We start from the raw sequence: 14639 nt of genomic DNA on the forward strand, positions 1-14639 counted from the left end.
AAGATATATTTTCCACCATCACTGCATACACAGTACACAAAAAAACACGATAACAATGTAGACCATCGTTACAATATACACTCACTGGAAACTTTATTCAGTGTTTTTGCACAATCTAATGAGAGCCAAAACAAGACCTATATCAAGAAGTCTGCCTTAACTTATTTTAATGCTATTTTTCAATGGTGTGGGCAGGGAGTGAATGCATGAGAACACATGTAACCACACATCTCCAAGTGGAACTACAACAGTTACGACTTCAAGTGACCATGACACAACATAAACTATCCGGAATGCTTAACGGCTGATTTATGAAGGAGATGATTTGTGTCCCCTTGTCATAGTTTGATGCCGTTTCTCCTCTTTTGAGAGGTGTTTTCATGTAGAAAGCGTTTACCATCCAGCATTAATTGATCATCAGAAATGTACTGATTTCACAACCACCCTGTGTTTATTTCCTCTACTGTTTTTCTCTGTCAGATTTTTGAAGGGAATAGCAACTATGACACTCCCGAGTTGAGGACGTTGGAACCCCTGCTGACCCGCTTTATCCGAATCTACCCAGACAGGGCCACCGCTACTGGAATGGGCCTGCGACTTGAGCTCCTGGGCTGTGATATTGAAGGTAAACAATCCATCAAATTACATCTAAATTACACATTTTCAGCTTGGTTGCATGATGCGCAAAGAGGGCAAGTAGGAATATTACCTTTATTCAAGCGGGGGGAAAAACAATTTCCGGCCATGTTTATGACTTCTCTACAAGCAGTAATGATATTGCCACCAATAGTGGTAAAGTGCCACTGACAGTGAAACCTATTCCCACTCATGCTAATGACATTTCCAGCTGTGCTAAAGTTTCACAGTAATGATGCTTTCACTCATCATGACCTCATCTTTCCCATCTACACACCGTGAGTACCATTGGTGCACTTGTGACCTGCGTATGATTTTGCATATTTCAAGTATATGTTTTCATAGCTCTGTTATACACACAGGTGAGCCATCTATCATCCTAACTAATAGCATGACTATAAGTAGCTTCATGTCTTTGCAACAATCAGAGTTATTTAAAGGTGTCCATGAAGGCTCCTTATGTTGATCCCACAGCTGTGCAGCTTCTGTTCTGTATTCCCACAAGGGACACTTGTCTTGTCTCCCAGTTTCATCAAAGCTGCCCCTATTGCTCATCACTTGTTGGGGAAGGGGATCAAATAGATGCCCACCTGGCCCAGCTGGATTATAGCAGCCTGGCATCCATCAAACTCTTCCCAGTTCCCGTGCATTCTTTGTTCTTTCCAAGGGCTGCACACATTTTCCCTCCATTATCTTTAAAATTACCTTTATTTTTTTTATGCCACTGCCAAGCTAATAGCACAGAAACAGCTTAGCAATATAACAATATGCAGCAGGCAAGCCCTAAGTGGATTTACATATTGAATTTCAGGGCAGCCCATTCCGTTGTAAGCCTCATTGACTCCCAAACAGCAGCTTTAGTCAGATGATAATGCTTGTTTTCAGTGTTAATGCCAAACACACACACACACACGTATAGCGATGGCCAAACATGTTGTAACAGGCATGTACACACTATTACAAAAATACACAGGTGCAGATTTGTATGTGTGTGTGTATGTGCACGCACAACCAGAAGGGCTAAATCCTCATTTCAGTGAGAGGCTCCCTTGATGCAGCACTGACCCCATTTCTGACCTTCTCCACCCTGAATCTGACAAGGGCTGATCTGCCTCATATTTCATCTAACTGAAGAAGAGGACACACACACTACACATGCACACACACACACACGTGCAGGGAGTTTACCTCAATTTATCTATGTCTGTCTTTATCGACACTTCCCATCTTCTCTCCTATTCCTCTTTACTCCCTCTGTAATGTTTTGACCTATTCCTTACATACTGTAGCCAGTGCAGATGCGCACATTGACACACCCACACACACACGCACACACACACACACTTGGACGGTTGTGTAGCAGAGAAGCAAAAGTGGTTCTGGACTTACCCACATCCAAGTGTCACAGGATCATAATGACAGGCTACTGGGGCCACCAGCCATCTGAAACCCCGTTCTATGTGTTTGAGCTCCAACTATACCTTTGGTTTAACTCTATTTATAAAAGACACCCCAACAGAGGTACATATGCATGGAAGAATTGCTAAAAGGGCGCTCGTTCATAGCTCGGGCAAAGTAGCTACTGTAATTCAAAATCCAGAGGAATATCGGCTATGGTTAGTTATTTGTAATCCAGATGGTCAGTATTTTCGCTGGAAAATTCTAACGTCTAAAAGGTATGGTTCAATTCAGCTTGTGCATACCATTTGTAACCCTGATTGTGCTTTCCACTGATCTGTCGATGGAGATGACCAGTAGACTAGGAAGTCCTCTAACCTTTTTAGTACCATACAATTGCTGTTGGTACTCAGTGAAAGGGTGTCAAAATATGTCTGGTTAAGCATGAAATCAATCCATTGTCTTTCATTTTGTTTGCCGCAGCTCCCACGGTCCCTCCTTCCACGACTCTTCCTACCAGTTCTCCATCAGACGAGTGCGACGACGACCAGGCAAACTGCCACAGTGGCACAGGTGATGACTACGATATCACAGGTGCTAACTTCGCCCTCATGAGACTGCAACTAAACCCCCCCCCCCCCCGACCCCTGTCTCTCTTCTTTCCCTCCACCCTTCTTCAATGGAGTATGCTCATACCTCATTAATTTAAAGTTCCCGTGCTCAACCACAGTTTACCTGAGTTCCTTACACTTGCAAACACACGTGCACCTCTGTGTGCTCTCTGGCTTGTTACAATTCTAACAGCACCCACTTTGTAATTCCCACCTCAGTAATTTTTTGCTCCATTCCAATGCAAGCTGAAAGCAGGGGATCAGTACTTTCAGATCTCTCACACGCACACATCTGCTTCAAATCTTTCCAATCCTTTTATCGCTCACCTTGCTGGTCCTTCCCTCAAGTGCTTTTCCCACTCACGCCTATTGGCCTAATTTCCCACTAACCCAGTAATGCTCTGAGCCTGCACTGCTGCCTGCACTCCCCATTAACCTGCAGTCTCCAATGAAGAGCATGACACCATCTCAGCCATGTGTTGAGGAGGTTGTTGCATAAGTAACTGTAGAGAGGGCAGCGTTGTTGCATCCAGCATGGATGCATGAAGTGCATGGGAATGAAATCAAGGTCGACTCATGGCTTCATTTGGACAACTGTCCTAATGTGTTGCGTTTTTGCAGGTGGTACGACAACAGAGACCACAACGGTTGCAGCGGATATCATCCCAGGTTAGTTTCTGCTCCTACGGATTCCATTGGTTAACAAAAAATATAGTTGACAATGTTTGTGTGGTGCCACCATGGGAAAATATTTATCTACTCATGGTTTGTTTTGCTTTAATTTCCATTCTGTTTTATCGTGCCTCATAAAGTCCTCCATCTACTGATGTATGTGTGTTATTAAATTTGATGATAAGCTCCTCAGAGGCCCCTGCTGAGGCAGAATGTGTGATGCAAAGATGATTAGCACGGGCGCTCTGCTGCTGCCTCAGCGTAATCACTAATCACCGGGCTGGCACAAACGTGCACATACCGCACACTCAAACACGGTAACGCAATGTGTTCAACTGAGACTGCTTTCTGGCTGCATGCACTCATACTTATACACATTGCATATAGCATGTTGATGGAGGTCAAACTAGTAGTTGTGCCCCAGTCTCACCTAATATGTCATGCACCCTAATCATAGACCTTACTGTTAATGAGCTTTGGCAAGATCTAAATATGGAACAAAATTGCCAAAGTCAGTTTAATTGGGAGTGGGAGTTCTATTGGTAATAACATGTTTGATGTGTGATAACTGCATTGTTTGTGTTCAGTTGGTAAATATAGGCATCCCAGAGATTTATTTCATGCCATGATTGAGACCATAGTGAACATCTCCAGACAGAGTTCTTAATACAGTTAAAAATATATATATATTTTTTTAAAAACACTAAAGCAATAACACCCACATATTTTCTGGCATCTATGGAAGTGTGGCATGTGTTCATGCTGAATGCCATTGTTGGAAAGGGGCCCCTACACTGTTGCCATAGTTGTCTTCAAACCTCAAGTCCCCGCTCTCATTAAAATCCACAAGTCTCTGTGGATAGCTTCTATTGAATGTAGCTTTTAAATAGACAGCATGCCAGCAACTCATTTGTTCTCTTGTCACCCATCTGTATGCACATTCTGAGGGACCCCTCCCACTATATATTTTTCTTTTTAAAAACAGTAACTTTTTTTTATAAAAATATCAGAATCAGAATCATCTTTATTTGCCAAGTATGTCCAAAACACACAAGGAATTTGTCTCTGGTAGTTGGAGCCACTCTAGTACAACAGACAGAACACTTTGGAGACATAAAGACATTGACAAATAGCAGAGCCAAACGTTGGCCTTTGTCCTTTCTGATCCCCAGAACTGAATTAATGGTTATCCCTTCGCTCTGGGCTGCTAGGTGGTTCAAAGCACACTTTCCATAGTCATTTGCTGCCCTCTACTGTTTCCAGTTCAATGTAATAAGTGGATGAAGCTGCACTCTCTATCCCTTTATGTTCTTATGTAATTGCATGACTACAACCAGGCCTGTTGGGATATTCTCTGTGAGTTATGAAATGTGGTCCAATCGCTTTATCTTCTAAATACATTTGCAGATTTTCTGTGGTTTGCCTGCGACTTTGGCTGGGCCAATGACCCGTCCTTCTGCAGGTGGACTTCTGAAGACACTGGCTCTCGGTGGCAAATCCAATCTAGCGGAACTCCCACCCTCAACACCGGACCTAACATGGACCATACAGGTGCGGGCTCCACTCTTGAAATTGACCATATACAGTAATATATACCGCCCTTTTGTGCCTCACTATATCTTATATTGTAGTCAGTGAATATATATTACCATTTGGTACTGTTACAATGGCATATAATGGCATTGTACTGTTACAATGGCATATAACAATTTTTTTTTTAAAAATACCTGCAATGTTGGGCTTTTGAGACACGTTTTTTTATCCAATAGGTGGCTCAGGAAATTTCATCTACACCTTGGCGACGGGTTTACAAGAGACAGAGGTGGCACAGCTAGTCAGCCCTCAGGTCGACTCCCAAGACTCTGAACTGTGTGTGTCATTCTGGTACCACATGTTCGGGTCACACATTGGTACACTACATATCAAACAGCGCAAACGGACTGTTGATGGACCCGTTGACATCTTGCTCTGGACTATCAGCGGTCACCAGGGTAACCGCTGGAGGGAAGGCCGTGTTCTACTGCCACGTACAAACCGGCCATATCAGGTAAGTTAAACTCTTTTGCAATTTAAACAAACAAAAAGGGTTTTTACCATCCTCTCTATGAGCTTCACTTTTTGTGCTTTTCCCATTAGAACATCATGTAAAACGCAAATGTGTTTTGTGTTCTAGGTGGTGATTGAAGGCTTGGTAGAGAGAAAGAGCAGGGGAGATATTGCAGTGGATGACATTAAGGTTCTCAGTGGCCTCATTGCAGCAGACTGTAAAGGTGAGAGGTTCACAATACAGGACAAAACTAGACCTTGAAAGCACACTGTGAAATGTATATGCTTTTTGGCTGAAGTTTTGACGTACATTCTCTGTCTGGACAGATCCAGATGTTCCCACTGAGCCAATGCTCCCAGAGGATCACTTTAATGAAATCAGTAAGTCATTTTGTTTGGAACTGTTACGTATACATAACGTGGAAACGCTAAGGTTGAACACAATATGTTCTGGAACACTGGTAGACTTCACACTCCCTTTTTTGCGGGGGGGGGGAATCCCATAGAAAATAATGACAAATTGTAATAATTATTAACTGTGCAGGTTATTTTTGTATTTATCTTTTTAAAATCAAGAGTATAAACTGTAATCCAAGTGTCAAAATTAACCACTGTTATCAAAATGTAAAAAAAAAAAAAAAAAAAGCTCAGTCTTAATTTTAAAGGTCAATAGTCATTAATGTGCCTTACATACAGCATCCTCTAGATGGCTTAAAAGATTTTAGTAACAGGTTTGCATTTATGTTGTGAGTAAACATTTTTTTTTAACCATTACAAGGAATGAAGTCAATGAAGTCATACCAAAACATCTTATTTAAAACGTATTATATCTGTTATTTCTATGATGGGTTTACTGGCAAACATTTCAGGGTGTACCCTGCTTCCTGCCCGCAGTTAGCTGGGATAGGCTCCAGCATACCCGTGACCCATCCATCCATCCATTTATTGAGCCGCTTCTCCTCACTAGGGTAGCGGGCGTGCTGGAGCCTATCCCAGCTATCATCGGGCAGAAGGCGGGTTACACCCTGAACTGGTTGCCAGCCAATCGCAGGGCACATACAAACAAACAACCATTCGCACTCACATTCACACCTACGGGTAATTTAGAGTCACCAATTCATGCATGTTTTGGGGATGTGGGAGGAAACCGGAGTGCCCGGAGAAAACCCACGCAGGCACGGGGCGAACATGCAAACTCCACACAGGCGGGGCCGGGGATTGAACCCCGGTCCTCAGAACTGTGAGGCTGACGCTCTAACCAATCACCGTGCCGCCTACCTGACCCAAAAGAGAATAAAGCCATTTTAGGGGGTGCTCGAGTGCTTCATAATTTATAATTAGGAATTACTTTTACTACAGCTACTGTAAAAAATTTTCTCAGCTACAACTATGTATAATTTACACAAGTGCATGTTTCTGTATTTGGTGCATGCATTATTTGAAATTTCATGTCCTCCAATTCTGTAACGAGTCACTTACTATTGGCCTTACAATTTCTTATATTTAAACTCATATCGCTTCATTTTCAATCCCCCTCTCCAGTTGAGGAGATCACAGAATACCCGGACTTTGTGGAGACCAACCAGATCAGTGGAGCTGGCAACATGTTAAAGACACTTGACCCTATTCTCATCACTATCATCGCTATGTCCGCCCTGGGCGTTTTCTTGGGCGCCATTTGCGGTGTTGTCCTTTACTGCGCCTGCTCGCATGGAGGCATGTCGGAAAGGAACTTATCAGCCCTGGAAAATTATAACTTTGAACTGGTGGACGGCGTCAAGTTAAAGAAGGACAAACTCAATGTACAGAGCTCATACACAGAGGCGTGAGACCCAAACCAGCACATTCATGTGACTTTGTGATGTGCACAGGTTTGAGAGCGTGCACGGGACACACTGTAGCTACATCTTCTCGTATGTCTATACGAGAAGGTGGACTCTAAGGACCGTCCATTACCCTCAGCTTTCTGGATGAGGGACAGATTCAGGAACCGACGGGAGGTTTGAACTCATCCACGCATTTCTCAGGAGCTGCAGTAAAAAGAACCTATCAGTAGGGGACACTGTGTACAAAAATAAATACAGAAAAAAAGATGTACAGATACGTAGATGAAATTTTAATTTTCTATTTTGATTTTCCATTCATTTTTACAATCGGATGCTGGTGTTGAGACCAATTTATTAATAATGTTAAGAGTATTTATCATTTTCTGGAAAATAAATGATTTTTGTTTAATTTGAGTTCATGAAGGTGAAGAATTTCAAGTTTTGAAATTAAAATCCTAAATTAACCATATCTGGCAAAACTATAAATTTGCCCATGTTATGGCATACAGGGTGTGCTCATAATCCATGAATCTGATATATGTACCCACCCCCTTTGAACCTCCTTCACTCCAAAATGAAAGTCACATCCATGGTAATTTATGGGTCTGATAGTGCCTTTAGTACATATCGGATGGTCTTTTTTTTTTTTTTTTTTTTTAACTGTACTTTCCTTAATTTATGACGAAGGGCAGAAAACAGGGGCACATGATCATATAAGTACCTGCAAAATGGTATCAAATCTATCAGTCTGTCACATGCTTGTGTTTTATTTGTTTGTGTCTGAAAACCACACACTGTAAATATGTTTTAATATATTTTATTGTCTTTTTTTAAAGAAAGTGATAAGAAAAAAATCTGCCTTTTTTCATTGTGTGTCTGTGTGCAAATCACGAATGTGTGTGTAAATACAATTTCCTGACTGTGTTGTGGATGGTGCAGTGTTAACGTTTCATTTGACATTTTTTGTGACCATGTTCCAATGATTCAAACAAACATTCAGGCCAACTGTTATCAAAACACCCACTTCATTAAAACCATTGAAGGATGAATGAGTAAAAAAAAAAAAAAAAGACTGCAAAACACACTCTAAAAACTGAAACAATGAACTTCTGGCGCTTTTCAACATCCACCTAATTGCATTATCATCTGTCTCTCATGTAGCTCTCATAACATGCTCATTTTGTTGGTAGAGCCACCAACATACCAAAAAAATACAACAATCATTTTTGCTTTACCACCTCTAAATGTCACTGTGGATTGCTCACTGAGGAAAAGCTATGTGAACAATGCAGCTTGTGTGCACTTTGTTACTGATAGAAATCTATTAAAAGGGGTGAACTGACGAATGGTGCTATAATTACTTTAATCACACACACAAAGCAGTAGGAGCCATAATAATGTGATGTCAGAGCTGTTCTCAGTAGAATGGAATGTTTGGTGAAATGGGGGATTGAGTGAGGTCACCTGATTCAGGTTACCTGGCCTCCATCACTTTACCAAAGGTTGGTGATCCCTCTTTTTCTTCACTCCGGGGTCTTACTGTCATTTTATAAGACCACAGATCACCACGAGTCGGCATCAGACGCAAAGGAATAAACTAAAGAGAAACTCAAGATGGGGATAAACAGAGAAATGTAAAGAAATGTAAGAGTGTGTTTTTTGATGGCTTTTTAAGCAACAAGAGGCTCAATATCACCTTGGTGTGAGCGCTCCAGAACCCCCACGGAGATTCTTGTTTGTTTGTGAGTGGTGGGAGGATGAACTTTGGGGGAAATTTACAGCATCAGGGCACAATATCCCTGCAGGGGACCCACAACTCTGTAGTGTATTTTACACACACACAAAAAAAAAATTGACCGTGAGAAAGCATACATCTTTTGCAGTTGTGTGATTTGTGTGTTGTGCTATGGTGAACACATTCTCAGCTTGTTGATTTCAGGATTTAACATGCCACCTTGCTCCACCGCTAAACATAATAACATCTGTGCTTTCAGCTCTAAAAAAAAACGTGTAGCTCCAGCAACATCTGCTGCTTAAGTAGGGGGGAAAGAATACTGTAGCGTGGACTCAAAAGAAACAATGTTGCACTGATAAATATTATATTTCAAATGCTTGTGTGTTTCTAGTGAATATTTGCAAAGAAAAACAAGAAAAGAAGTCAAAAATACACATAGTGTTGATACTTTCATGTTTTTATATATAATTTCAGGTTATGTGATATAATTCTGAAATGTAAAATACTGATGTTTTCATTATTGAAAAAAAGATATATAGATATTCCCACTTTCATTTGAATGGCATATAATTGCCTCAATTTGTACTGTCATTACAATTTTGTGCTTTTTTTTTATAAAACAAGAAAATACTTTTTTATTTTCAATACTGCTTCTGTAATTTGCTGTTGTAGGAAGAAAATAATAAACAGCAACGCCTTAAAAAGAGAGCATTTGTATTGTGATTCAAAATGCTGATTTATGAGAAAATGGTGTAAGATACATATGTGCTCATTCTATAGATCGCACCATTCAAAAGGTCAACCATTTATTTAAGTTTGGTTGTTGATCCTTCACAGGAAGAATCAGCACTATAAGTAAAGTCATGGCATAAATTTACCCTTTGGGAGTTTATTTGAAAAAGAAGCATGTCAACTTTTTTTATTATTATTAATAGGATGTACCTTCGAGAAAGGAATGCTGTGTTTGTTTGCACTTCTTGAAAAAAATTACAAAGTCTGTGATGTGAGGATTTACCACCACTGGATGTAATCAAAGGTCAAAATGATTGCATCGTAAAAAAGGGTGTGTACTGACCACTAATGAGACACTGATGTAAGCTTGAGTTAGTTGGTTTTCATGGTAGCCTGTCATTTGAAATCAGGCATTTTCCCCCGAAAGACATATGGCCTCTTGTGGCACAAAAATACTTTATTATCAATCACTTGAAGTAATGAATGTGTTAAAATAGTAATTGCAGGCACCAAGTAACAAAGTAATGGACATTCCACTCTGAAATGTTTAAACTTTATACTCTTATTGCTTTGGTCAGGACACACAAAGAAATCTCCAAATATGTGTTTTTCGGCGAATAATGACAAATAGATTTATTTATTTTTTTTAAAAGAAAAGCACATTTGCAAAAGCCACTCCTTTCCCATTACCTTAAAAAATGTCGCCCCAACCTGTAAAAATACAAATTACTACTTTGGTATTAGGGATTTGATCATGTTTTTTCATAAATGACAGCTTGGTGGTGGAGTAGCCACTTCTAACTAAAGGGACCGACCGGGAACCAAACCCCCGTCAAGACATTTTCTCACAGGTAAGTGGCAACTGGTAAGGTTGGGTTGTGTTTTTGTGTGCGAGTTATTCAGCAAAACATTTACAAGCTTTAATTTCGTGACTAGCACAAATCCAGCGCTGCGCTTGGTGTAACTCTGTGGGGAGGCGGACTAGACCTGGTTTTGGCAATTTCGTGGACTGGTGTAAGACAAGTAATTTAAAAGTGGGACATCTGCACTGGTGTGGGCGTCACCATAGCCGACTTCAGACAGCGCAATGGTCTCGCATGAGACGTCTTTTACTTGCGGAAGAGGACTCAGCGATCTGTGCGTGACTGGAGCATTGTAAATATAACAATGTAATGTAATGTAACATGTTACATATCATACATCAACCTATGACCAAGGTTTAGGTATTTCATTTATTTGCCCGTACTTCAGTGATGAAATTCTTTGGGTCTCCTTTCTGAACATTACAAACTCCCCCTTTTAAAGAGAAGTTAGCAATCTTAAAAACACATTTGAAAAATCACTTTTGCTTTTTGTTAAAAGTGACTTTTTGACCTCGAAGTAGTGCATTATAAATGTGCTATGTGCCCAAATCTTGTCTATCTGGTTCTGTGGTCCCTTATTAGAACCAGATAGACATCCATCCATCCATTTTCAACACCGCTTATCCTGGTTAGGGTCACGGGACGCTGGAGCCTATCCCAGCTGACTTTGGGCGAAAGGCAGACTACACCCTGAACTGGTCGCCAGTCAGTCACAGGGCACATATAGACACGGACAACCATTCACACCGTCACTGAGTGGGAACTGAACCCACACTGCCTGCACCAAAGTCAGGCGAGTGTACCACTACACCATCAGTGACTACCAGATAGACAGCGTATAGTATATAGGGTATAAACAGCTTTATTATTCAAGTAAATCTTGTAGACTCAAATTTGATTGATTTTGCACTTAAAATATAAGAATATTAATTAGTCACGTGTCAGCTGTATTATTCTACCTGGTGTTGTTGTTTTTCTTCTATTGACTGTGGAACGTGCTAAGTAAGTACTGCATTTTGTCTTGTTTGACTGCAGTGGCCAAAGCTGACCACAAGGAGGCGCTAGATTTTAGAGTATTCAGCAGATGAGCAGTTACCAGTAGGTAGTAGGCAAAAGAGTACACATTCATTAATTCGTCTAATTTGTTTGTAGTTCTGTTTTGTATAGAAGCATATCCTAAGGGTGTGAGAGGTGAGCAGATATTTTGTGAGATGTGGGTACACACTCAACAAAATGCCAGTAAATTGCACGCCATTCAATCGTATTTAACTCTACAATTGCCTATAGCTAACAGGGGATTTATATTTTTAAATTCTTTTTTTGTAACCTTTGACCAAACTTAAAGCTTTTCGCGCAACATTTCCCATTTCCCCCCAAATTTCCCCTATCTGTTTACTATAGGATGTTGTGGATATTGTTGAAACAAGTCAACGTTGGATTTGCCTGAGCTGTGATTGCGTTGCTAAACTTCTCTGATAACATTTGTCAAATGTCTGACTTCCTGTTACACATGATGCATCGCTTCATCACATCCTGCCCCTAACTCTAAACAAATCTGCCCTCTGGTTTGGAAACGCATGCTAAATAACTGTGTACATCTTTTGAAATTCCTCATTTGTTTGTTGTCTGACATATTGGTGTTATTCTGGGTTCTATATGATCTGATTTTGCCTATGAAACATTACCTTTGTAATACCCCTCAGGACTTTTGTTGAAAGGAAAGTGATACCAAAAAAAAAAAAAAAGCGAGTGTACTTTTCTTGGGTCAAATCAAATCCTGAAAGTAAAGGGCAGGAATAATATAATAACTGCAGCGTTTCCAGCCTTTTAATGCAGAGTCAGCGTTCTACATGTCTCATGGGGGTTAAGCTGCATTCTCTGGTTAAACACTCCTTGGGGACTAAACAGGATTCAAGACCCTTCCGGAGTTGATGGTTTGTTTTCTTTGGGATTGTCCAGTGTGTGTACTTTGTGCATACAGAAATGTTTTCTATGAAGTTTTAAAAATAAACATATCTCAAATTATTATTTTTAACTGAAAATGATATCAGACCTGAGTATGTGGGTATTTATGGAAAGCCATTTGAGCAGTTATTTGATATCCTTCATATCCAGCTTATATCCATATATAGTAGGCTCTTTGTCCTCACTAGTAAGACAGCACACGAGTGAAACAACTGCCAGTAATTATTTTCCACTACTAGTACCACTTTTGGCCTACTGGTACAACCTTAGGCTGAATATCAATGATATTGAATAAGTGCTCAAATGGCTTTGCATGTATTTGGCATCCTTGATATCAAATAAATGCTAAAATAGCTGCAATATCCTTGATTTCCACCTTAAGCTCCATGAACTAGTAGGCTCTTTGGTGTCAATCATACTATTACTGGTACTCGACCAATTAACATCTTGTACTTCACTAGTAGTTCTCGTAGCATGCAAATCTCAACTAGTGCACAGTTTTACGTTACTAGTAACATACTGTATGTAGTTTTTCTACTAGTGCACCAAAGTTGCCCTACTTTGCAGAACTGCACTAGTGGAAGGAAGTAGTAGAAAAACATTACGCAATCATTCTACTAGTGTGCTTTCCATATGCTTCTGCTTGTACTGTATATTGTTATAAATTCCAAATCCAAAATCATCCATCCATCCATTTTCCGTACCGCTTATCCTCACAAGGGTCGCAGGCGTGCTGGAGCCAAGGCCATCTGACTCTGGGCAAGAGGCGGGGTACACCCTCAATTGGTCGCCAGCCAATCGCAGGGCACATATAAACAAACAACTATTCACGCTCACATTCACACCTACGGGCAATTTAGAGTCTTCAATTAAGTTTTTGGGATGTGGGAGGAAACCGGAGTACCCGACGAAAACCCACGCAGGCACGGGGAGAACATGCAAACTCCACACAGGCGAGGCCGGATTCGGACTCCACTGTGCCGCCATGCAAAATTATTATTAGATCTTATGACATATTTTCTTTCTCTTTTCAGTTGATGCATTGTTAACTGTATTTTTTTGCAAGTGGGTCGTTAGTTCGTTAGCTTGCGAGCTCGTGGGCTAGCGAACATAACAAAACAGTTCACTTTCCCTTAAGTGTCTCTGTCGTGTGGATCAACAACGCGAGGCATGGAGCAAGGCAACACTTGTCCGCCGCCGGTCCATGAGCGGTTAATATATATTAGCCTAGCGGCTAGTAGCAGGCCACTTCGCAGTGGATCCGTCCAACTCGCTGCGTTAGCCGCATGTTGGTCGTCGCCACAACAGAGACACTAGCCCAAATAACACGACGCTTCGGGGAAGATAAATTTTTCGGGTTGTAGGCATAGCTTGATGTCAAACGGCACGGTGCGGTGGTGATATGTAACGGCCAACCATAACGTAACTCGCAATTCCAGCGAATAGCCATTGACTGAGCTTGTTAGATACGTAGATGTGGAAGGTCTCATGCCAGAAAGTATACGCCCCAACCCACTTTCGTCACTGTTTTTAGCCCCGCCCAAATAATACCTCCAGCTGAGATGGTGAAAAGGAGTTTTAGCTATAGCTCAACAAGCCAATCTAAATTGTTCTCAGTATTTGCAAATGTTTTCAGCACTTTCCTTCAAACATATAATTTACCAATATTTAGGAACAAAAAAGGTAAATGACTTTGTTGCAACTTTAAAGTCATAATCTTCCAGTTGTGTGTTGTTTGTTTTTGGGTTTATTGGACAATAGTTAGTGAAGCATACAATATGAGCACTCCAACGAAATCAGTTAGGTCCATGCATTGTGATTCGCCGAACGCTGTAGGAGTGTATTTTCCTGTCAGCGACGACACACTCTTTAATTCCAAGCGTGTTTGGCAGCATGAGCATCAGTTTCAAAGGAGACTGGATGGGACCTCTACAGTAGCAAGGCTAAACCGGAATGCCGATAACTGTAACTTCAAAATAAAATAACATGAGTGTAAAATTATTACAAATTGATTCTAAAACGAACCAAAATGTTATAAAGCATCAATAAAATACATGTTTAGCTTTTATTTCACGGACTTTCTGGTGAAGCATTGGAAGTATTAAAAAGGCCGATGGATCTCTTTGTTTTATTTTGTTACTTCAACACGAAGCGG

General features: G+C 40.7%; 1 protein-coding gene across 3 annotated transcripts in view; it reads left to right on the plus strand.

Moving 5' to 3' along the window:
• The window catches only part of nrp1a (neuropilin 1a), a 69445-nt gene extending 60910 nt beyond the window's left edge, over window positions 1-8535 (plus strand). For 2 of the 3 annotated variants that reach the window (XM_061758276.1, XM_061758275.1), the window contains exons 11-18: window positions 481-625; window positions 2518-2628; window positions 3267-3314; window positions 4725-4868; window positions 5087-5364; window positions 5491-5587; window positions 5691-5744; window positions 6906-8535. In XM_061758276.1, coding sequence (XP_061614260.1) covers window positions 481-625; window positions 2518-2628; window positions 3267-3314; window positions 4725-4868; window positions 5087-5364; window positions 5491-5587; window positions 5691-5744; window positions 6906-7192 — 1164 coding nt within the window. In that variant the 3' untranslated portion in view covers window positions 7193-8535. The remainder of the gene's footprint in view (window positions 1-480; window positions 626-2517; window positions 2629-3266; window positions 3315-4724; window positions 4869-5086; window positions 5365-5490; window positions 5588-5690; window positions 5745-6905) is intronic. The other variant, XM_061758277.1, reaches the window with a different exon arrangement.
• The last annotated feature ends 6104 nt before the right edge of the window (window positions 8536-14639 follow it).

Source organism: Phyllopteryx taeniolatus, chromosome 20 (genome assembly GCF_024500385.1).
Source record: "Phyllopteryx taeniolatus isolate TA_2022b chromosome 20, UOR_Ptae_1.2, whole genome shotgun sequence".
Classification (NCBI taxonomy): domain Eukaryota; kingdom Metazoa; phylum Chordata; class Actinopteri; order Syngnathiformes; family Syngnathidae; genus Phyllopteryx; species Phyllopteryx taeniolatus.